Source organism: Lonchura striata, chromosome 3 (assembly GCF_050655825.1).
Source record: "Lonchura striata isolate lonStrDom1 chromosome 3, ASM5065582v1, whole genome shotgun sequence".
In the NCBI taxonomy this organism is placed as follows: Eukaryota; Metazoa; Chordata; class Aves; order Passeriformes; family Estrildidae; genus Lonchura; species Lonchura striata.
The window spans coordinates 115,027,083-115,052,468 of NC_140705.1; the positions used below are offsets into that span (position 1 = coordinate 115,027,083).

General features: G+C 48.2%; 1 protein-coding gene across 16 annotated transcripts in view; it reads right to left on the reverse strand.

Annotated features, from left to right (window-relative positions):
- Positions 1 to 11,162, reverse strand: part of ATL2 (atlastin GTPase 2) — a 40,266-nt gene extending 29,104 nt beyond the window's left edge. For 7 of the 16 annotated variants that reach the window (XR_014954101.1, XM_085576179.1, XM_085576181.1 and 4 more), the window contains exon 1: positions 7,583 to 7,672. Coding sequence is in view for 11 of the 16 variants with exons in the window: in XM_085576179.1 (XP_085432305.1) it covers positions 7,583 to 7,643 (61 nt within the window). In the remaining 5 variants the exon portion in view is untranslated. Of the gene's footprint in view, positions 1 to 5,246; positions 7,115 to 7,582; positions 7,673 to 10,356; positions 10,925 to 11,009 lie in introns of those variants that run through there. The other 9 variants (XR_014954099.1, XR_014954097.1, XM_085576176.1 and 6 more) reach the window with 4 other exon arrangements.
- Positions 11,163 to 25,386: the final 14,224 nt, after the last annotated feature.

Consider the following 25,386-nt stretch of genomic DNA (forward strand, 5'->3'; position numbering starts at 1 on the left):
TCCCCTCTCCCCATTGCCTCTTCAAGCCTGTTTCAATAGCACAGCTGAGTCTTAACCGCCCACTCATAAGGGCTCTCCCACTCTTTCCCATTTCCAACACCATGCAGCATCACACTGCCTTTCGTGCTAATTCTGCCACATATCCAACACTGCTTAGAATCAAGTCAGCTACCGAAGGCAAACCAGCAGAAAAAGCAATCCAACACAAGCAATTTCCTACACACTGTATGACCTCAAATAGAAAACCAACAACGACTAGAACTGAAGACAAACAAACAGCAGAGCCCTGAACTGCAGTGCACATTTCAGCTGTACTGTTGAACAGTCCAGGGCTGTTGCCCTCTGTGCTGGCACTGCTGTGCCAGGTCCAGCACCAATTTATCTTGGACACCAAGTGATATGCTCTGCACTGTACAGCCTCTGAAACAGCCGCTCCAGCACTGCTGAGGGGGAGGCACAGACTGCTTCACTGGGCACTTGTGACAAAAGAAAAGTTCAGCTCTGTAACTACAACCCAGTTCAGCTGGAAAATCTCTCCAGACTCCCAAAACTCACAAGTACAGTTAAGAAGCACATTCATGTAGGAACTGACTTGGTGATATGTGATAACACCGCAAAGATGGGTAGACAACTGGGCTGTAACTGGATCTGACTGTGTGTTGCCAAAGATTTGTCTCTATCTGAAAGTCCAGATTTAGGCTGGGGTAGCCAACACATTTGTTAACCTTCAGTTAAGAACAAGGTTTCCTTCCCTTACAAATGGAGGCTGCCAGAGATTTCCGTTTGTCAGTGTTACAGGCCAGGACGTGGGACTGCTGGGAAGAGCTCGAGCTCGGCCTAGTCCGTCCTGCACTGGAGGAGCATTCCCCTGAGCACATCTGCTGACTGCCCTGCACCCGCTGAGAGCTGGGCCTCTGCAAACCAGAGTAGAACAACACCCATTTCAAACCTAGTTAAGCTGTCCCAAGGACATTACAACATACACTTCAGCAGCTCAGCTCCACACAAGCACCTTCTGCTGTTCAAAGGGCTCAAGGCTCACCCACTTACCCAAGGATTTTTTAAATCACTCACAGCTCTTGTCACCACAGAAAATCACCAGCCACTGCTACAAAACAAGTCTCAACAACTAGAGAGTTGACTTTTAAATGCATTTTCCTGAGACAGGAAATTATCATGTGTACATTGATGGGTGCTGGCCAGGCAAGCCTAGAGGTACAGAATTGAAAGAAGTCAGCAATGTCAGGTGTAAGGCAAGCCAAACTTATCATCCCAACAAGAACAAACACAGAGGAGGCTGCTTACTACTTATCCTCACGTCAAGTTCTCAAACTTGTCTAAATACAACTGGACAAACTGCTTTTCTGCAGGACTACCCTATGTTGAGACCACAATGGTTTAATATACATCTTTCACTAAGGTGAAGAAGAAAGAGGCAAATACAACTCTTTAAAGTCTGTATGTTTTAGCACAACTCTCCAACCAACAGTGTAGTCACTTTAGATCATACTTAATGTCCTAATTTGGTGGATCCATGAAATCTTTCCTTACAGTACACAGAGTAAGCTCTGGGGAGAAAAAGCTAGGATTATAAGATGAACTGAGACAGAGAAAGATAGCAATGTGCTCCTCTTCAAAGCTCACTAAAGCTTAATCTAGTCCTAATGCACCACAGAAATAAGTCAACAAAAGAATAGACTAAAGAACAGCTCACTTTGATATTTGATTAATGACACAGTGATATGTCTGCAACTCAAAGTACTTAAGACTCTAAGAATAATATTCAGTCTTTCACAAGCCAACTTCCAACCTCTTCAAAAGCACCAAATTGCATTTTGAGGGTCTTCTCAAACAAGCAAGATTTCTCACAGCATCTGAAGGTTCTACAAGCATTTGATCACATTTGCTATCCAAATGTTCACAGCAGATAGCGTGTTCATTTTTCTATTGAAAAAAATTAAGTTTAAAAGCAGAAGGCACATTTCTGTATGTTTCTACCAGCAGTATTTTACTTTGAAAAGTTTTCTGCCTTTTAAATCAACACATAACATGTAGGTCTTCAACAGGTATTTCTATAGTACTATCAGCTTTAGAAAATACTCCAGTTCTATGTCCTAACCCTCAAAATTCTTTCTTACGACATTTTTTCAAACAATTTATTAGCAACAAGCCTGACATACAGCAGTTCAAAATACTTCCTTTTAAGAATTTTGAACTGCATTCCCTTCCTATCCGAATGACAAGCTGAAGACTTTGCTCCCTGAAAGATAACTGTTAACTGCTTTGAGGGCAGCTTCAAGGCAAAGTTTAAAATCTTAAACACAGTTCCTTAGTTGAGGATTACAAAGTATTTAAGAAACTTAATTCTCTTAAAAGCAAGATGACTTCTTGCTTTAAGGAAGTGCTTTGATTATATCAAGAGCCTTAACCTCATTTTCTACAGCAGTTATTTTCACTATTATTTTATGTCTAAGCAATACATTAAAAGAGGCCAAGCTTCTGTCTCCATGCCTAGGAGTTCACATAGTTCAAGTGACTATTCCTCCCCTGAAATCAGGGCTATGATAATTCCCATATTAGGCAAAGGATTGACACACTGAATCTTTTATTTCCCAAAAGTTTACAGTTCCCCAGGTAGATCACACCACATGGACCAAGGCAAATGAACACCTACAAGTAAAAGCCACAACCCTTTCTTTCATGCAGAAGAGGTCAAGGAGAGGAGGGGAACAAGACAGCAAGTTTGCAGGCAGTATTATCACAGGATTGGGTTTAAAGAAACAGCTATAATAACTGCTCTTACTCTTCCACTCAGCAGTACCACCCTGCTGGAGGAGATAAGAGGTGAGAACAACTTTTCCAAGTATGCACAACATAGGGAAAGCAGTCCTAACACGTCAGTACAAGCAGCTGACACGTTCTCCAACAAGCTTCTGTTATTTTCAATCCAAGTGAAAAAAAAAGCCACCTTGTTATGCTGGAGCATTATCCGATACATTGCTCAAAAAGACATTCCAAATATTTCACTGAGACCAATAAGAACTTATAAATTCAACATGCTTATCTCTGAGGTGATGGTGGGAAAATAAATGCATTATAATTTGACACAAACTACAGACTGGAACCTGATTCTGCTGCCACTGGAACAAAAACTACGTAAGATCAAATTAGGTTCTACACTCAAATATCAATTCACTGGAAACTGCATTCTACATTCAATGTCTATAATCTGTACAACATCTTATATCAGTTCAAGCCTTCAACATTTTGGCTTCTATTCTAGTCCCTTAAGAGAAACCTGCAATGACCTGCAGCAGCAAATCCCACCTTGCCATGCAAAAATCACCAATATACAGAGCTGGAAATGCAATCAGCATTTGCTCATCAACTGCACTGAAAATAAAAGCTGAAAATACACTTAGGGAAAAAAAAAAACAAAACAAACTACATGAGCTATCTCCCCTCCTAGTACAGGATATCAGAATTTCCCTCATACAAAGCATATATAAAGGCCATGTAACCAAGCTGTGAACAAAAAATCCTTCCCCAAAAGGCACTTTATGCAGTCTTAAGACTTTTGCCAGTCCTCTCACCTATTCCTCCATGATAGACAAGAGCAGAGCACCTCTTAAAATAAGCTGTATTGTCATAAATCATTTCTGCAAAGGCCCAAATGGACTTCTCTTTTACCTTATACTTGACTTCCTATCAGTCCTGCTTGTAAGTTCATCCAGTGGGCATCAAAGAGGAATTCCAACATCTAGCTTACCTGCATTTACTCAGGGAAGTTCCTCTGGACTGCCCTGGATGCTCAGTAGTTCCATCATTGGTGACAAACATTCTACTTTAAGTTTTTCCAACCTTAAAGAGAAGCCAGCTACTAACCATAATTAAATTAGTATAGCTTTTCTCTTTTTTTTCCTGTTTAGTTAATTGAAGGAGATACTTACATAGCTTCAAAGATCACACTTAGCACAAAGATCTACTAGTCTCACACTGAGATATAAAGCAGTCCTGTTTCTTCAAGGAGTAACATCCCTGTGGAACTCCAAAATTCTCAGTGACAGATTCCAGACAAACTGAATAGATAACTTTAGGAGGATGTTCACATGCTTACGCATCCTGTAGAGATAACTATGGCCCTAGAACAGGGATGTGGGCTCCCTCCCAAACACAAAGTGGGGGCAGTGACCTCCTTGCTTTGCTGCAGAGCAAGAACACCAGTTAAACACCAACTTGGGGAGCTGAAGGAGGGAACTTCGAAAGTCCTTCCAACTTTTATATTCAAAGTGTTTCAAAAAGCTTGGCAAGCAAAGTCTTGTTTTACTGGAAATGAACACTACACAGAACATATTATTTCAGAAGTAAACAGAAGCTAAAGGTCAGGCAAGTTAGTTACCAATGCTCTCAGAGCATAAGTTTCTATTATGTATTAATTTGCTCCCAGAAATGCCTTGATTATAATTCTTATCCTAAAAGACATCACTTATTTCTTATCAGTCATTTCTTTGCAGCTAACTGAAACAGCAGACATCAATGTGAGCCATGTTTTCACATGTATCTAAAACTTGCTCATTTGCTTGTTCTGGTCTTTCAGACACACATCCCAACCCCAGAGATGTATTCATGTAAATCAGCTCCCTGTGCAGGACCACAACCTTAAAATCAGCTACAGGCTGAGATAATAATTTATATCATATCAAGAACAACCTTCCAAAAACAAGGAAAGCTACTTCTATCTTCAGGACATCTCAGGAAGTTCAGGTTGCTGAAAATGTTTTTAAAAAAGGAAACCCAGTCATACTTCAGCAAGAGTAAAGTCTAAAGAACCATCATATGTAAGTATTTCTGAAATTTTTCAGTTGTTGACCAATGGCAAGTACAGCACATCTGCCTATGCAGAAACTTAGAAAATATTTTTTTATGCCTTGCTCACCTTAGATAGTTGAGGTTAAAGACAAAACTTAAAATACTAATAACTAGTATAGTAAGTTTAATAAGTAAATGCAGCCTTTAGCAAAAAGTTGAAAAAATGCACTCAGGCAGCTCACAGATCACACTGTAGACACAGCATGCAGCAACAGTAGAAAAAGAAATTAATTAAAAAACAAGGCATCGATTCAGTCTGATTTTAAAGTTTAAAACTTCCCATTCAAAGACTGCCTTGAATATCAAAAATCATCCTAGGGATGGGGTTTGTTCATAATCACAACACAAGAACAAAAGCAAATTCACACCTAACTTACGTAAGGTGGTATTTGAGTGAAATTTGGTAGTTTTCCTTATGAATGTCCTTGAAACTCCCATGGACTGTGATAAAATGTACAACAGTCTGCTAGCAACAGGCACAAAGTTAAAAGTACTTTCATTACAGCGCTGAAGTGAAGCCTGTGATCGTGCTGGCACTGGAGACCAATACCACTGTGGTTCACTACCCAGCCAACAAGGACACAGAAATCACACCTGCATTTCCATCTGCCTATTTCATCTGGTTTGGAATTTGGGAAACTCAAAGCTGGCCACGATGTGATGTGGCCACCGGGAGATAAGTGCTCGTCTATTACGCTGGAGGAAAACCCCAGCTCTTCTCCTGTCCAGGCGAGCCAGCATGAGGTAGTGTACCTTTCATTATTAGGGCAGGAAGAGAAAACAACTCCTCTATCACAGCACCTCACTCCAGTCAGTGCTACTTTATTAGTACAGTCAGTAAGCAAACATTTATCACTGATACTTAAGCAAACCACAGAGACTGCAGTTGACACAAGGTACCTAAGTATTAGGAATCTTGTTAGACATGGCTCAAGCATTCCTGTGCGTGCAACATGAACAAGAGCTGACCAATCTCCTAAACCAGGACAGACTGTCATGTTTAAAACAATGCTTTCACAACAATTCAAGTAAAACTGTTCTGTGCTGGAACTATTTCTCTGCTAGGTTTCTTCAATTCCACTCCCTGCTTTCAAAATAATTCCAGCTGAAAAAGCAAAAAACTAGTGCTATTATTTGAGGAGGTGCTGTAACACGATTATTTGTTTTAGGGTAAGCTAGGAGGGGTAACAGCTGTTAAGCAGCACTCGGTCATGGTACAAGAGGAGTTAAAGGCCACTCCTGTTTCACTGCTGCTCTTGTAACTATTCCAAGCGATCCCTCTGCTTTATTTCACCGTACAGAAAACCCTTCTGCAGGCAGGCACAGACCATCCACACTGACCCTATCACCTAATTGTTCCATGACAGAAGTTCAGAATCAACTAAGAGTGACATGTGCATGCTTCCACTCCTAATGATGACACAGCCAATTAATGGCCATTTATTACAGATGTGGTGGCACTTTTATGACCTTGAGAAAAATATGCAATAATCTAATGCTTTGAGATTATTAAATGCACAGTGGCAAATCCACAGAAAATTGAAATCAAAGAAAACTGAGCAGTGCTGGGAGGGAGGGAGACCTGTCCTTGAGTAGCAAAGTAGCATCTTATCCTCAACTTCAATCTCTGAGCTCTTTTAAATTATTTAAATTGCAATGCTGCCAAACACAATCAAACTTTTCCTGATGCTCAGAAGCACTGCCTTTTCCTCCCTGTAAATCAAGCCAGGTGAGTTGTCATTCTGTATCTCCCAGTTTACAAAGCAGCTAGATTTCCCTATCTCTAGTTGGCTTGCAAACCAAGCAACTGAAACCAATCGTGCCACATGGCATCTGCTAGGTTTTGTTTAATTGCGCCCAGTCCAATCGTTCTGCTTCCAAATTAAGTGAGAGTTACACAACAAAGATGTTAAAATAGTTCAGTGTTCCAGCGCAGTGCTAAAAACCTCACATGATCCAACTCAGCGTTCGAGGCAGTACAAGCCTCACAAGTCCCAGGCGCCCCTCGCCATGCGTACGGCAGGGAGACCGCTACGAGCTCTGGCTCCGAAGCCGTTCCCGAGGAACGGCCGTACTTTGGGAAGCACACCGCGCAGGCTCCAGCGCACCGAGCCTCAACACCCAGCCACGGCCGCGTCCCGTCCGCACCGGGGACAGGTTACGGCACAGCGGCGCTGACAGCGGAGCGCACCGGCTCCATGTGGGGGCCGGGCCGGCAGGGATCGGTCACCTCCTCCCCGGGCTGCTCCTCCGCCAGGCACGCGGCCCCGCAAAGTCGGCGCCCTCCGGCTGCCTGGCTCCGGTCCCGGCACTGTGCAACGCTACCGCCCCGCGGCCCCCGGGCCGCAGTCCCCGCTGCTCCCGGGGCCGAGGCGCACACGGCGGGGCCCGGCCGCACCGCACGGGGAATAAGGTCACCGACAGCGGCCCCCGGGCCGCCCCCGCTCCGACCCGCGCCGCCGCCCGCGGCGGGGGAGGCCCCGGCAGCAGAGAGCGGAAAGCGGGGTGACCCCGCGGGGAGCGACCGCGGGCCGGCCGCCGCGATTTCCCCGCCGCCCCTCGGGGGCGGGCGGCCGCCCACGCCATTTTGAGGAGGGGGGAGACACGGGGGCCTTTCCCCCGGCGCCGCCAGGCCGCCCAGCCCCGCGCTCCGGGCCGAGCTCGCGAGCGCAGCCCCGCCGCCGCCCCCGGAGCCGCCGCCGGGCCGCGTTACCTGCCGGGGCGGGCCGGTGGCGGGCCGGGCCCGCGCGCCGCGCCGCGTCCCTCGCCGCCATCTTGTCCGGGTTTAAAATTAACTCCCCGTGACGTCAGAGCTCCGCCGCGAGACCTTTATCGCCCGCCGGCGGCGCGCGGGGCGGGGCCTCGCGCGGGGCGGGGCGGGGCCGGAGCCCCCGGGGGCTGCGGCGGGGAGCGCTGAGGGGCCGGGCGGCGTGAGGGCAGCGCGGGGACACACGGACAGAGAGACACAGACACAGACACAGAGAGAGACACACAGACACAGAGAGAGACACACAGACACACACACAGACACGCACACAGGCCCAGCTGCCCGGCCTGAGGTGTGGGTGAGTGCCTCCCTCACGGCTCCCCCCGCGTGCGCTGAGATTGAGCAGCGGGCACAGGGTGAGAGCCCCCGGGCCATACAAAACACCTCGGGCCGCATCCTTCAGGGGCGCCTCCCTCCCTCGGCCACAGCTCGCCCACGCAGAGCTCACAGCTGGACCGTCACCCCTGTGCTGGTGTCCACCTGCAGCCTCACCCTGCTGTGCCCCGTTTCCACCTCTGCTGGGCCCTGGGGACAGCCAGGAGAGTGACCGGACCGCTCTGCGTGTCCAGCCTAACTCCAGCTCCTCGCTCCTCACTGTAGCGCTGGGCTGGAAACACACAGGACAGCTCTCAACCAGAACGAGCCACACAAGTTTCCACAGAACCAAACATTCCTGCTGTCTCTGGAGTTTGCAGGAGTCTCGTTCCACTCCGTCCGAACTGACCTTGCTTCATCCTTGTAAAAGGCCAGCTGTGAAAGCGAGCTGCCCTTACTGCATGAAGTTTTAAAGTCTCTGAGGTTTCCTATTGCTAAAGCTTGTGTAAACCTTCACAGGCAAATTGGTCAGTATGACCTTGTCACTTGTTAGAAGAACACAATGTCCAATAAATCATCATGTGAAGTGAGCAACAGGCTTGCAAAACCCCACTTCATCGTGTCAATGCCCTCTGTAGAAACCATTTTTCTCAGTTTTTAGCTATGCTAACGTACTTACTCCTGGAGAGGCAGCTTGTGAGTGACAGCAATCTTAAAAGCAAATAGTTTGGTTCTGCCAAAATGGAGGTGGAGGGAAAGCTCAGAAGAGATTTTCAAAGTAAAAACCAACCATCACAGAAGAACCTACAACTGCTTTCCAAACTTTGCTTTCCTTTACCATCAAAGTAGCACATAAGGGGTTTCCTGACACAGGGGTTCATGACACCTCCTGCTGTGCTTATACTGGCAGCCCTTGTGTCAGAAAGTTTAATATCTGCAACATGTGAAAAAGAAATTAAAATGTCTAAAAAGCTGTAATCACAGCAAGTGAGAACTGCAGAAGGATACAGCAATCAAACTATTATCATATATTCAATTCTAGTTATGATGCTTGGATTAATAAAATATGCAGTTCTGTAGGAGAACTTTATTATTGTGGATTTATGTGAGCATAAATGGAAGCAGGATTCAACCCCTTTGTACAAAATTGTTCATATGAATGCTGGAAAAAAAAACAAAAATGTTGCCATTAGCCTTTTGTGGTTTAATATCCTCTATTAATTTGCTGAAAATGAGAACACAGTTGCTTGTCCTTCTAACCTCATACCAAGTGAAGGAAAACATTTCTTTCTATCAGAAGGAAGGCAGAGCACACTGTACACAGAGGTATTGCAGGTACCTCAGGCAATCAGGTGAAGGGAAATAACCTGAAGTAAAACACACTGAAAGCTAGAAACACTGTTAGCTGGCAATTTAAGCTTCAGCAGCTAAATATGCAAACAAACAAACAAACAAACAAAAAAAACGGGGAAAACCACCACAATACTAAAGAAGTTTCCTAATTATGCTGTTAGTAATCAGCCTTGCTCCTGGTCAAGTCTGGAACAGTTTACGCAGAGAAGAGTTTGAAGTAGTGTGTGTTCAGACAGATAGATTTCTGCTTCATGCAACAGGATTTGCTGCTGCTGTAACGTGAGAGCAGAAGTCAAGAACTTAGAGGTCAGAAAGCCCAGCCTTAATTCTGTGACCTTATATTTGCAGGAAGGAAGGAGACATTTTCTGAGCTGAGGATTTTGCTATCAACGTGTCTTCTCCTGGTTGCAAAGGTCCCCATTTCCACTGCACTCCCAGCTACATTCCTCTGAGCCAGGCTAGAAAAGGAGTTAGGACTGAAGTTAGCAGTTAGAACTGCTTAGGCTGGCTGTGGATTTGGCCTGGAAGGAGCTTGGGAACAACTGTGCAAACCACAGGCAGGCTGTGGTGGGAGGGGATTGCTGGAGCAGAACGCCTGACCCACGAGTGCTGGCTGGGCCAGTAGTCCCTTCAGCCACCAGAGTCACAGTTTGTACTACAGGCAGCATCTTCTCCTGGGCTTGGCCATGCTGCTCTGAAAACTCTGCTGTCCCAAACCCACTTTGGGCCAGCCACCAAACACCACCAGTGTCACCCATGCAGAGAGACAAAGGCTGCTTGGCGAGCTGTCCCGCCCTGCGGCTGGAAGGGAAACAGAGCCATCACAATGTCTCCTGGCCTTCAGATATCACAGCACGGCAGGGAACTGGCCAGCTCCAGACCCATGCAGGCAGAGGCACCCACTGCACACTAGGAAAGGCTGAATCAGACTTGGTTCCTTTATGCCTTTCTGTATAAAGTGTTTCTCAATCCCCATCAGCCAGCCTGTGCAATGCACTTGGGTTTGTTTAAAGTAATCTGCATGATGACAAATCCTTAAGCCAAACACCTACCTGAAGCACGCTGAGCACCACTGCTGGGTTGGGGAACAAAGCCATGTCCCTCCTTGGAGGGCTGAGGGTCCTGGGATGAGCTGGAGACGTCTCCATTGGTGCTTCTGCGCTTACCAACCTCTCTCCTCATCTGCTTCAGGCTGTAGAGTCCAAACTAGTGGCCAGGTGATTCCCACTCCTCCTTCCAGACTGTGCAGTGCTGCAGGCAGTCAGGAGCTGCGGGCAGACAGCTGTGAGATACAGGTGGCTCTGCTGAAAACCACCCTGTCCACAGCAGCAAGGCACCTCCAGCCCTCTGGCTGCAGCTGCTAGGACCACCCAGGGCTTCCCAAGGAATAAAACTGGGGAGGCAAGGAGAGCTCAGCTCTGCAGTGGTGAACCAGCGCCGGCACTGGGAACAGCCAGGGCAGGCAGTGGCCAGCTGCTCTCCCAGCAGACCCCACCGAGGGGACTGTGTCACTCAGGCAAGTCTGAGATGTCCTAACAGACTCCCACTGGGAAATCCATCTGGCTCTCAGGCTTGCTCCCAGAGGCAAACACGTGCCCTCCCAGAGTTTGGAAATGCCCTACAAGGCACCTCGTCTTGCTTTTCTCTGAAAAACACCCAGGCTGCCGTACCACAGCGCTACTACTTATGGACTTCATCTACTCACAGCTTCCAACTCTTCCAGCTGGAGCGCTCCTCCCTCTGCACCGTGCCAGCGGGCGCTGGAGGATGTGCTGCTCCCCGAGCCTCTGCCCACTCTGCAGCTGGATCCTCCCTTTGGCTCCCTCTTCTCTGCGCCCATTCCTGTGCCCTGCCCACATGCAGGAGCACGCTGCTCGGTCCTGCCCAGGCTGGCTGGTGTTTGCCTCACTACCTTGGCAAACATCTCAGCCCAGTAAACAGGCAATCTTGGTTTCCTATGCTTTTTTTTTTTTTTTTTTTTTTCTGGTGCTCGCCGTTTCCCAAGGGCATCTCTCTCAGATTCGGGGCTGCCTTCATTTGTCACACAGGTGATCTAAAAGTTGCTGTGCGTCATTAGAGAGTGCTCAGCACAGCCCCGGGCTTGTAGCTACCTGTGTCTGTTGGCATAACCTGGGGCTCACCCAAGCAAAGCCAAGGTGAGACACAGCATGAATCCAAGCCTGGTTCTTCTGCAAAGAACTGTGAGAAAGCAGAGTCATTTGGGAGCAGAAAACAAACCGGGAAGGAGGGGAAAATAATAACATTTTACTTAATCTCCTCAATCTGAAGCTGTCCCACAGGTTGAGAAGAGATGCCTTTTTAGCTGGCTGCAGGACACATGAGAAAGAAAGCAGCCCCTCCCATAGCACTAATTTATAGCAAACTGAGTAGGAAATGTCTCATTCTTCCCTGATGTTGACCCAGGAGCTGCTCCTCTGGGGAGGAAGGTGGAAATAACATTGAATTTTATCTGTGAGAGCAAGTTGCTAGGCACCAGCTGCAAAAATTGCCTTCAGGTGCTCTTGCAGGAGAGGTTGGGCCGGTTGATTGGGCTCTTCCAGTGCTGCCACAGTGCCAAATACCTTTGAAACAGGGCATAATCCGTTCTCAGCCTGAAGGAGCTATTGCACAATCTTCCCAGGATTAAGGGTTTAAATCGAGGGACTGTGTCACAGCGGGGAAAGGGCAGTGGGCAGGCTCTGGAGCCATGCTGGTCTGTGTGGCTCTCTGGGGTGGTGGGACGCAGCCTGTCCAGGAAGTGACAGTCTTGCAGGGGCACATGAAAGCCATTTCCCTTGTCCTGCCCTGTCTACATCTTACCAGGGTGACTGAAGTCTTCAAAGGATTAAATGGCTATGTGGTTTTCTTCTGCTCCTGGAAGCAAAGCTCCATAGCCGGCTGAATCTTTCATTGCAAGCGTTTGCTCAAGTGGAGTCCTGTCATTTCAGTCTGTATAAACACAGGGAGATTTCCATCTCGCTCTTATGCAACAGCACAAGACAAGGCTGTTTTTAAAGTCTGGTTAGATCTGACTCCTGTAAAGACTGCAGTGCTGCTTGGAGTGCCCAGGGCTGCCCCACTGCAGAGATGCCCCTGTCTACAGCCAGCATGCTGCTTCCAGCCTCACCTGGAGGCCAGCTCTGCTTACCCACCTGCTGCCTGCCCTGCACCTCTAAAAATGAGAAGCATCTCTCGGATCTGGATCCCCTTGGTGCCATTTCCCAATGACCTTTTAGTCAATCAAGGACAGCACAGAGAAAGAGATTTCCCACACCCCCGGACTCTATTTTCCAAACTTCTCATCCTAGAAAAAGAAGTATTGCTCCAGCTGTCACTGTGACACCCATCAAATGTCTTGCAGAGACAATTGCACCAGCTCCTGAAGTCACACAGCCTCCTTCCAAGGAGCTGTGTCTGTTTTTCTGGTACAAACAGCAAGACTCAAGGAAGGAGGAGTCCCCATATGATCAGTGACTGGGCTTCAGCCTGTACTACCAGTGCTTTTTCTGCATGGTGCAGAATGCAAAAATCAGGCTACCAGGGACAATTTGGGATGGAAAGTACTCCACCATCACAGAGGCCTCAGTGGCAGTTCAGAGTCTCATCAGGAAAATTGCTGTGTAGACATTTCATCCTTCAATGTAGTAAAATCAGACTAATTTAGCTCAGAGTGCTGCAGGTATTTACCAGCAAACACTCCTACCAGCACTGGCTGTGGGTTCTAGAAGAGGATATTTGTCCTTGCAGCGTAACTGATCTCTCGTATCACAAGCCAGCTCCTCCCATATGGGGCAAAGCATTACCATGTTATCCTGATTTGAGGGAAGCCGTGCAGCTTTACCCCTGGGGAGGGTGTTTGGAACCGAGGGCTGTGCAGGCAAACCTGGCTCCTGGATGCATGTGGGATTAGGAATGATTCCCCTGGCATACAAAGGGTGCTAATTACACAGCAGAGTTTATGTGCATCCTTTGCAGCTACATGACTGACTTGCTGGGTGAGACTTACAGGTCCTCACGAGGAAGTAGGTGGTTTATTCCCAGGGTTTCACATGCTTGTTTTCCAGGCAAGTCCAGACTGGCTGCATAGAGATGAGTTGTACTTAAGAGAGTCCTGCTGAATTCCCACAGCAGAATGTGACCTGCAGCTCTCATTGTCCTTTTGGAAGGCAAATCCCTCCAGCACAGGGTCATGCACACACCCTTGGATGAGGCTCTCTCAGGATTGGATGGGTTTGGATGTAATTAAGCCACATAGTCACAGCTCACTGTACCCAGCTCAGGAGAAGTTTTGGACTAGCAGAGGCTGCCTTGCCAAGGACTTGGGTACCTCAAAGACAGCTGCCATCTGGAGCTGGGCTAAGACCCAGTGATGGCAGCACCCAGGAAAGCCAGCTGAGGTGGGGACCTGAGCCTCCCCCAGCAGCACCCTGGGCTTATGAGAGGGTACCTGGGCAGCTGCACCCTTCAGGGCTGGGATCACTCCTGTGCTCCCAGCCAGGCCTGGACATAGGTTGTGATCCTTCACACACCAATGAAACTGTCTGGATCTAGTCTCAGGTATTGAAGCAAAGTCTGGGTCTGAGTCTAGACATGAAAGGCAAGACCAGTTCTGTGGTCTGTGTTTGTAGGTTCAGTCTGGCCCCTGGGCTAAGGTAAGGACACAAAGTAGAATGTGCCATTTAATCTGGCTGGATTAATGAGTGAATTTAATTCGATCTCATCTATTCTAAATAAAATCTAGAACATGCTGTTGAAAAATTGTATTTTATCTTCCTCCAAGATTTTATGCATACATTTGAGCAAGAAACTTGCAGCACAGGGCAATTGCAAATGGAATGAGAAACCAAATTTTAGCAAAACCCAGAGGGTGGGGCTGAGATTAGCGTCCTGTCATCTTTGGATTTGTGAATCTGATTCAGAGGCTGTCCTGCCCCCTCTCCTCCAGGAAGACTGTAAAATTGATTTAGGTGCTGTCCTGTAGGATCATTCCATGGCAGCTCTCTGTACCCTGTCAGCCACAAAAAGCACAGCATTGCACTGGCTATGATCACATTTAGGTAGTTTGACAAAAATGCTCCAGGGACTCATCACAAGGAAAAACATGAAATTGTTTGGAAATATTAATCAGGGGGTATCACCAGTTTTGTTCTTCTCAAGTAATGCTAACTTGCAAGAAATAGAGAAACAATGAGAGGAGGAAAAGGGGACAGCAAGCCTGGCTGTAGCAGAGGGCTGGAAACCAAAAGGCAAATTCATTTGAGATCCAGGGATTAAGATCCTATCATTTGACCTTAGATTAAAAAGTGGATAAGCACAACAACGAATGGCTTTAAACATTTGGGAAAGTGTAAAGGAAAATCAGGTGGCATTAAATAACAAAACAGCTGCATTAAGCCAAAATGCCTCCCTGATCACAGGCAGCAAATCCAAGTAAGAGATACCTCAAGCTTTCTCAGTGCCATACAGTCATCCCCCAGCATTCCTATTTCACTGCCACCCTCCGAGTTAAATCAAAAAGAACTCGTCCTGCTCCACACCAGTTTGTTGCTTGTATTGAGCTGCTCTCCCTCAGGGGAGCACAGCCACCTGCCAAAACCCCTTATTAGGAAGAAATTACCCAGCAGAAGTAGGCTAGCTAGCTGTAAATGCATGCTGGAGGACAGGAATCCCAGGACAGCAATGCTCAGGCTCTGAGTGCAGTGTGGCTGCTTCCCAGCTTTGCTTTGTGAGCTTCCCCCACCAGCGTGGTTTCTTTTCCTGGACCTGGCCTGTATCTCCTAGGGAAAATCATTCCAGCTCCGTTGAGTGACCGCTCACTTGCAGGCAACGCAGGGCAGCAGTAGCCATTCCCACAGGTTCCCTGATGTCCTCCAAGTGTCCAGTTCGGCTACTTTCTTCTGCAGTACCTTTGAAATCATTAACACAGCGCTGTTAAATGGGCGTCCCAGGTGGGCAGCACAACCCTGCACTGTGGCACAGGCCCAGCCCCTGTGTGCTGGTTGGCAGCTCATGGCAGGCCATGGCTCTGCCCCAGCCTTGGCTCCACTGCAGCTTTAGGAAATGCAGAGAGCAGTCATGGGCAGTGCTGGATGGGTGCTGGGTGTTCCCCTTGCCCAAATTCACAGGAGAACCACTGTCCCTGTGACAGGCACAGTTCCTTGCTTGCACACTTCCAGCCACAGCATCCCACAGACAAACACCATCCTTTTGTCACCGTGGCCACAGCCACCTCCCCACTGCCACCATCCTACAAACAGGCTGTGTCCTTGCGAGTGCCTCCGCCACTGAAAAGCCCCTTGCAATGAGGAACCCCAAGGCTGGGAAGGGTCTGAGCATGGGACTGCCCAACAGTCTGTTACTGCTTTTCCTTCTCCTTCTTGTCCATGGACAGTGATCCTGTTTTTCCAGCAGCCCCACTGCCAGCTGCAGGGGCCTGGCAGACTCAGTGACCCTGAGTGATTATTTAATAGCGGATTGTATAACAGAGCAGGGCAGACATTACATTTCTGTCTCTGACCTCAGCCCTGGGACATCTCCCACCCATAAAACTTCCAGTCTAATCTTTCAGACCTCAGAGGAGCAGCCTTAGGCATGTGACACCATCCTTCAGAGAGGAGTGACCAGTGGGGACCAGGAAGCTCTGGGCAGCAATGGGGTGCCCAGCACATCTCAGTCCCACAGAAGGGAAAAGAGAAGGGAGCCTAGTGCTCCACAAAGACTCAGATTTGGAGCCCAGACCCCGCTGAGGCGCCCAGGATGACCCTGCAAAGTCCCTCTGCTCCCTGTTATCCATCTAAATGAAGCACTGCATCTGCCTCTCCATTCATAGTGAGCTGTTTCAGCAAGGTGAAGGTGGATGAGCTGGCCTTGAGCAGGGCAAGCCAGCTCCACCAGTTCCCCTAGGTTTCAGCCACACAGCCTCTGGAATCTGGGAGCAGCTGAACCCCTTGGACCTACTCCAGTAGGGGTGGACAGTGCCCAGGTGCCAGTGGAGAGGTGCCTGCTGCTCTGAATAGTCCAGAACCCAGGACATGGCAGCCTGGTGCTGGTGATATCCCCAAACTCTGTTGCTCTTCCATAGGGCTCAGGAGACAGCTCAAGGCAGTAGCCTGTACCCCTCTGGTCAGGAGGATGCTATGGTGTTGCAAGGAGACAGGCACAGGTAGGCCTTGCTTATCAGTGCTGGGCACGTGCCAGGTGGCTCAGACCCATCTCATCCAGAAATCCATCAAAACCAGCTTCTCCTGAAGCCTTACTGGAGCAGACACAACAAGGAGCTTGTTTCTGAGCTTGATGTCAGCATGTTCCAGCTCAAAGCATTCCCTTTCAGCAGGACTCGGGGGGTGTGAACAGCCCCTCCAGGATGAGCATGGATCTGCTGGAAGCTGGAGAGGACTAGCAGGGCCACCAGGCTGGTTGAGGTCTGGGAACATTGCCTGCAGGGAGAGCTGGAAGGAGCTGGCTTGGTTAGTTGGGAAGGAGAGGAGGTTGGGGTGATTTAGCAGAAGCCTACGGTGACTTGGCAGCTAGAAGGGAAGATGAGGCTGAAGCCTTTCCAGGAGGTAAGCAGCCTGCCTGGTTCAGGGTGTTAGGAAAAGCTCCTTCCCTGGAGAGGTGGTGCAGCCCTGGGACATGGACCCAGAGTGGAGGGGCTTCCATCCTTTCAAATTTTCCAGCTTAGCTGCTCTGACCCAGCTTTGGCAACAATCCTGCTCCAAAGGCTGGCTGAATCTGAGACTGCCACAGGCCCCTTCTCACCAGCACTTTCTTTGAGAGGCAATTCTACACCAAACTGAGCCAAAATCAGCCTCCTGCCTTGAGACTTTTGTGCCAACTTCAATCAGACACTGCTCCTGTACAACTCACCAAAATGTACCTGTTCAGGGGTGCAACAGTGCAGAGAGGATTTCACAGCAGCCTGAGCTTTTAGAAGCACACAGTTTACCAACAGCCACAGCAAAAATAAGTCCAAAGGGCAAGATCATAAAATCCAATATTTAAAATCCATGACTCGTTCCAGAACTGGGCTGGGGAGACAGCTCTGCAATGTGGGTCTAACCATTAACCAGGGGGCTAGAGAGGTATGATGCTCTCCAAAAAACAGGGTGCTGTGCCTGAGGCCTGTGTGTGCCAGCACTGGGAGAGGGTGTGCAGCAAGGCACGGATTGCTCCCGCAGAACCCACACTGAGTCTGGAAACTGCTACCATGTCTGACCCCTCTGCACCCTTCAGCAGGAACCAACTCTCAGAGCTCACCTGAAACTGTGTCTGACCAACTCCTTGGCAGGGAAGAAAAGAATAAGAAAGCACATTGATGTATTTTTAATAGGTTACATAAACAGGTTAAAAGCTGCCTTACAAATAGGTGACACAAGATGCCAGTGCTTCCATGGAGAGGTGAGCCAGGCCTTTCATGCAGAAAACATTTTGGCCTTCTCAAAGTGAAATTGTCCTCCCCTTGGAGGAGACAAACCTCAGCTGGAAGCAGCAGCTTCCATTTGCTAGGAGTATTTTTATTTTTCAAAGCTAGTTCTATTTCATTTACAGGCAATGGAGAAGTGGATGGGAGCAGGTCTATGGATCTTTAAAGCCTCCTGTGCCTGCCTGGTGCCTGCAGTGCTGCTGCTGGCAGGGACAGCCCTGCCTGGCCCTCACCCCCTGGAGTGATGCAAGAGGAGCCTTTGCACTTTGCCTTAGTAGGAAAGCAGAGCTGGCAGCAAAGGTGCCCGGGAGGCAGCGCAGGAGGCCAGGCTGAAGGGCTGAAGGACCACAGCTCACTGCCCGTGAGGCAGGGTGGGTGACAGCCCTGGGCAAAGGGCTTGCCCAGGGAGTGTGCCCGGGGGCAAGTGCTCCCTTATCACCCACTCACGGGGCTGTGTTTACCAGGCTGCTCCTCCAACTGCCTGCCAGCTGCAGTTTCTACCCTGCTCAAAGGCCAGGGGCTCACAGTGGCTTCTGCCATCTGATCACAGGGATCCAGCAGTGCCCAAGGACAGCCGGCCACGCTGTGTGCTCCCCATGTCACAAGGATCAGGGCTGTCCTGGCACGGAACAGGATGAGACCCCGGGCCCTGGGTCTCTCCCAGGCCAGCAGGACAAGTACCATGGAGTTCACTACCTGACACAGCTGTGGGAGTGGGAATGCCAGCAGCTGCCCTGTGGTTCAGGCTATTCCTGTGCCCAGCAAGGTAGCAGGAATGGTACAGAGAGCAGCCTGGAGTCTGGAGACAGAAGGCTGCCAAAAATGCCAAACCAAGGCTGTTCTTCCCCCCACAAGTGTTACAAAATCCATGTCTGAGTTTAAATGCTCAAGAGACTGTGACCTCTGGCTCTTGGAACCAGACCCTTGGAAACATGTGCCCCAGCCTGAAAGAAAGGAGCATAAACAAAAGGAGAACCCAAAAGGAGAAAATCCAGAAGGAAAGCATAGCAGGAACAAGCCCAGCTGAAGCCAAGAGGGGAGGGCAAAGGAACATCTTTCCAACAGGCACAACTATGCAGCTGCTCTACAACTGTTGCAACATTCCTGTTCTGAAATGCCACCATTAGCCAATTTTTCTTACATGTAATGAGGACAGAAAACAAAAAGGTGGAAAATTCCCAAAATAACTGGCATGGTTAATGTGGTATCAAAACAACTGTTTTGCTTTAGGTAGAAAGTGGACTGCCTCCAAGTTTGAAGCTGCCCCCACCCTCTCCCAGGAGTGAAGATAACATTAGGGAGTCCAGAGAACAGCCAGAGCTTGACAGCACACGGCTGGCAGGATCAAGACTTTGCCCAGCTCCTGCTTTGGCCCAAGGCAGCCTCTACCAGTGTTAGGGCTTCACCTATGTCTTCCTTCTGCAGCTCATCATTATGGGAATATGTGCCCACAGCCTCTCCCTCCCACCCCAGTCTCCCTTTTCAATCTCCCACTTGTTTTGCAAATGTGTCAGTGGCAGTAAAGTCCCTGAAGGCCCCCCACACACCCTATTGTCTCAGCATCCTTCCAACCCAGCTCTCACCTCCTGCTTTGTGTGTGGCGACAGGGGGTGTCTGCACCTTGTGACCATCTGAAAACTAGCTCCTCCTTGAAAAAAGCCACCAGAGAGCTGTCAGGTAGGCCGGGCTTGCTGCTCCCTGAGCCCCGACAGAGCCTGCAGGGCATGGCTCAGGAGTGGCACCATGCAGCAGCCAGGCAGGAGCCAGGCCGACAGACACAGCCCCACCTCTGCCAAGCAGAGCCCAAAGAAAAATCAGGAGGAAAGGGACTGGGACCCAGTCCCACCCTCTCCCAGATAAACATGCAGGCTCCCTGCATCTCTTTTGTGAGCCCTTTGAAGCAGATGTCTCACCCCACAGGGGATCCTATGAGCTCCACCTATGCTGCTGGGGCAGTCCCTTTTTCATGCCTTTCACTGCCTCATTGCATTGATTTAATTACTACTCCTCAGGTACAACATCTTTGGCTGTTGGATCCTTTTCCATTCTGTCAACAGTGGAACCAATCACACTTGTCTTGCAAGATCTGTTCCTGCTAAGCCAGGCTGCCATTTATCCATTATTATTGAAGTATCAAAGGCATTTGCACATGTTCAGAAGCACACCAGCTCCCTCAAGGAGGAGGGATGAAATATCACCTCTTGCCTGATAAACTGCTTACACAAGTGGAACCAAACCCGGGTTTCTGGATTATCCAGTGGGGCTCTTTTGCAATGCTGCTCTTAGGAAGAGGTTGTGGAGATGTCTTAGAGCACACCCCAGAGCTGGTAAGGTTGCAGCAGAGATTCAGACATTGAGTTTTCCACCTTGAATGCCTCTTGGCCACCCAGAGGAGATTCGGAAGTTAAGGATGGGTTTCTGCAGAAACTATCTTAGATGCTGCCCTCTCCAAAGCACAGCTGTGTTCAGCCACATATGTGCTTGCTGCCCTTGGCTGTGCCCTACAGTCTCTCTCCTCACTCACAGATAGCTCAGCAAATTCTGGAGTGGCCATTCTGGTGAATGAGAGTCCAAACTCAAGCACCTGGGAGTCTTTCTGCATGTCGTGGCAGGTCCTTGAGGGTGATCCAGTGCAGATGCTGCAGGACAGCATCCCATGACCTCAAACAGCTCCTCGAGCACGTGTCAGATCTGCTTCAGACAGTTTGTCTAAGATTTCACTGTCCCCAGTTCAGCAGAGGCCAGCACAGCAGACCCTGGTGCTGAACTAGGAGCCAAGGGATGTGGATTTCTCATTGCCACCTGCTGTCTCCTGTCAGCAGGGCAGGCCCTGCTCCTGCCAGCTCTGCCCCAGAGCCTGGATCCAGACGAGGAATCAGCAGCACCCACTGACCCTGCTCCTCAGCCCCTGGTCCCTCTGAAGCACCGCACAGACCCAAAGCCAGGACATGAACAGAAGCACAAAAGCAGTGGTCTGTGTCCTGATTCTCCTGGTTACAAGGACACTCCAAAACTACAGTTGTGCCTGATTTTCCCTCTGGAGGACACAGCCCTGGGGAACAGTGGCCCACCTTTGCTGTTAGCCAGGACAGGCCCACAGGGGAGCTTCCTCCCTCCTAACTCAGTCCATCACAAGGAGGGAGGGAAGGAGACAGCTGCAGACATGGAAGAAATAAATAATAAGAACGACATCATCTATTCCTGATAATTTGAGATAGTAAGTTTCCTGCTTCAATTGACAGAAAAGTAAGTTGGGTGGATGCCAGGATGCATTTCAGATGATCAGGTGTTTTGTGCAGAGATGCAAATCAGGTAAAATGCTGCAGAAACCTGACAACAGCAGAGCTGCAGGTGCCTGGTCCTGAAGGACCCTGCCCTTTCCTCCATGGCAGCCTTCTGTACTTCAGATAAACAGGGCAACCCAGGATTTTATCACCTGGGCTGTGCCTGGCATAACAGGAATTTGTGACTACACATCATCTAGACCATTTTTTCATTCTTTTTAAAATATTTTATCATTTATTTCTAGGCAGAACTATAGGCCATGAAAGGAACCAGGAGAGGGAGGAGAGGCAGAAGTCTGCTGTGAAAGGTCTGCAGAGATGTAGTTGATAAATGTCTTTGTGGCAATAGCTTCGTTATACTTCACTGAGCTCACCTCCTCACTCTCACCAGATTCCTGGCAGAAACTGGCACCCTCTGGCCTTACAAAGCCCTGCAGGCAAACTCCAGGCACAGGTAGGTTATTCAGTGTCACTTCCACACAATGCACAACAGTCCAGTGATATTCCCCAGCAAAGTCTGGACCTGTGGGAGGACAAGGACAGGCAGTTGGCTGTGTACCTGTGAGGACCAATGCAATCTCCAAGGTAGGGCAAGCTGCAGGGGCATGTTGCAGGGGCAAGCTGCTCCATTTCATTAGGAAACCAGGAAGAACTGGCAAGAAAAAATGGAACTCAAAGATCCTGGGCTTCATGTATTCATCACATGCAAGCCAGGTACCACAGAGCTACCTTGTACCGAGCCCAAAGCTATCTAAACTGCATAAATAAAATCCATTTTGCCACACTCAATCTACCAGACAGCTGTGTGTAAACTCAACCAGCCTGGCTCTGAAAGCTTCTCTGCTTTACAGGCCAGCAGCAGACACTGGCATCTGTTCTGTGCTGCTGCCACAACCAAGAGCCAAAGGTGTGCTCATGTTCCTCCTGCTCCTTTGCTCAGCTCTGTTCACAGAGCAGATAAAAACAGGATCTCCCAGGTGAACACAGCTCAGCTTCTCCACCCACCCTTCCCCCATATCTCAGCAGGGAAACTTGGCCTGGGCTTGGAAAGGACACAAAGCAAAATGCAGTTGTTATCAGCCTGGCCTCTGTGCTGCACAGCCCTGGGCACAAGGCTGATTCAGGGTTATTGGCAGGGTGTTTGGCTAAAGGTAAACAGACTCCTCAGCAAGCTTCAGGACAAGTGTGGACAAGTGTCTGAGCTCCCAATGAAACCTGGAGCGCCGGGAAATTTGTTTTTAGGGCGCTTCTGCCCTAAAAAGTAAGGGCAAACTCCCACCCTCCTTGGCACAGGAGCCAGCATCACAGCTGGCAGGCCTAAGCTCAAGCCACACACAGAGCTCAAAGCAGGCACTCAAGCAAGTGCCTCTTTGGAATACAGATCTACAGAGTCTTTAACAGGAACCAGGCTAATGCAAGGTACAGGCAGTCTCACAGTGACTGGGGAAATGGGAATATCAGCATCTCAACGGGACTACAAGATAGAAGCAGCTTAAGTGCTTGCAAAATGGCTTAAGAGCAGCTTCACATGGAAAGTGACTACTGCTTAAGCAGTTTAAAGACGAGCCCCTCTCAAACATTGGTCAGCTATGAGCAGCTTAGTGCAGGAAGGGCTCCTGCCAAGGCTGATGGGTGGCAGCATGCCACAGGAGAAGTGTCCCCTTGGAGCAGGAGCCTCACCCCACAGACGTTCCGCCCACGAACGTGCGCCATCCCGCCTCGGAGTCGCTCTGTCCTCCCCGTCAAAGGAGCCTTGTCCTGGGCCGGATGCTCCGGAAAGGTCCAAAAAGCAGAGCTCCTGGAAGCTCAGGCTGCTTGCAGCAAGAAAATAAATGGAGCCTGTGCTGGCAGTCTCAGGCCAGGAACTCCGACTCTTTTCTTCCTGCCAGTTTCAAAGAGAAAGATTAGCTTCTGCTGTCCTTGCATCCTTGAATATCCCTGCCCTACTTCTTGGGAACTTTCAAATTGTGCAGAAGGCAGAAGGACAAGCTTCATTTGGAAGCTATGGGAGATAAGAAGGAAAACCTCAATTTCTTTTTTTTTTTTCTCTGCAATGCCAGGGTCATCAAAGGTGGGAGCACTGGAGGTAATGGCAGGGGCAGACTGAAGCAGCACTCAAACATGAATGATGCGTTATTTTCCTGTGGTGAAGAAAGCAAGAAGAGCAGGGTTGCACTCAGCTGTGAACTTAGGGTCCATATGCTTGAAGACCTGGTGAAGTGTTACCACCTTTTTTCTCTTTATGAGAGAAAACCTGCCCTTCAGACTACTTCAGGTAGGGTTGTTTTTATTATTTTATTACATTAAAGAGCTGAAAAAAGCAAGACTAGATAACATGTTACTTTGAAATTAATCAATAGCTCAGTCCTAATCTGGAATCCTATGGTTAGCTTTCATTGTTTCATGTCAAAAGGACACAAAAAGGAGGAGTTAGGGGCATACAGAGGATCCTTATGAAGGCATAGACAGGTCTTTGCCCATACAGCAATAAAGAGATGGAAAATGCACCACAGAAATCTTGGGTAAGGGGAACATATTTAAGTGTAACTAAAATACTCCAGTTAGAGCTCTATCCTCAGAACTCAGGAGTTTGTTTTGGATTTAAAGTGCACCCCAAGAAGATAAGAGAACTAAAAGTTCAGTAAGTAGGATTCCCGCCTTCAGCTACTGAAGTTTTAGGTTACTGTGGTTCAATCAGAAGCCATGCAGCAACTTCAAAAAAAGATTACCAGATCACTGTCTGACCAGGCTATTTCTTAGACACTTCTGAAGCCTTTTGACAGGATGCTTATCTAAAGCTCACTGATTTAATCTGATTTAGCAGTTACAGTGCTGTGGTTAACAGAAGAGAAAATAGAAGCATAATCTATATTACATGCAAATCCCTGCATCCATGCCATTGAGTTTAAAATGTCCAGATGTTTACACTTTGCTGACAGAGAAAGTATCTCCAAAATACAAACTGTGCTTCCTGAAATAGCAAAAGTTTATTTTATTAACAGCCTAAGAGACAGAAAATTTAGGATTTTCAGGAAGAAGCACACTAATAACTTCTAAAGGCTTATTTGACTACTACCCATGAATTTTGAATGGAGCACAAACAATTTAATTTTTTTAGTAGCTTGAAGAAAGATTAAACCACAAATGGAAATAAAAGATGCCAAGAGAAAACAAACAGATAATGGCTTATATGAAATTGAGTAATTACATCCTGCTCTGTGTTTCAACTGCCAACCTCAGCCATCCCCATCCTACAATCCCACTTCAGTGTTTAATTCTGAATACTGCTATACTGCCCTGCCAGGATTAATTTGTTTTCCTGGATCCCAGATGCTTTGGAAAAGAGGGTTAATTATCTTGCTATAGCTGCTGGCTTCCTGGCACGTTCCTGCAGGACTCACTCCCTTGCATGAAGACCCACTCAGGCTGCAGCTGCTCCATGAACACCAGAGAAGGAAAAGTCAAATAAATTGTGCCAGAAATTAAGACCGTGCTTCAGCAGCTGCAACAGTGAGGAGGAAGAGCAGGGAACCCATCTGAATTCATGTATGGCTCCAGCCCAGGGAGCTGGCTGGGGCAGGCCAGGCAGGAAGGCTTGGCACAGGGCAGATAAAGCTTTCTGAATACAAGAAAGGGGACTGAGGTTACTTACTTCAGAGAGCCATGGTCAAAGCACAGAAAAAGTAATCTAGTTGCATTAGGTTCCTCCACATCCTGTGAGAATTACAGTCCTTGAAGGAAGAAATCCTCTATTTTTAACAGGGAAAGACTATTATGCATTAGGAGACTAAACAGAACACAAATATGTTGCTCTTTTAACTTGATAATGCAGCTGTCTAGAAATGGACTGACCCTTTATCAAATCAGATGCTTTAGCAGTAGAACTTGGGGGCCTCATCATCCCAAAAACCCTGAATACCTATTTGGTTCAGGTTATTTTTAGCTGACTCTGGTTCTAAGGAACTGTGGCACCCTAGAAACATCACATTATCACAGGAGTGAGCACATCTGATCATCCCTCCCCACAAGTGTCAATATTAATGGTGCAACTGAGAAGGTACTTGAATTTCACAACAAATCAGTCATGCAGCATACTTCTCTCTGACTGGTTAGACATAAAAATAAACATAAGCAGACAAAGAACCCTGGAATGGCTAAAAACCCACTGGTAGTTACAGATGTGGGAATGCAAGGTATTTCCAAAAAAAGGAACACAGAAAATAATCCCAAATATGTTTAAACACATCCCTGAGATGAAAAAAATAACTCAGCAAAAAGTGTTCATGTTCTCAGACCTCAATGCCTTATTTAACAGAAGAGACTGAATGTCTCCTGCTAAGCCACCAGCACATTCAAACAAGTTCAAGAGCTGTTCA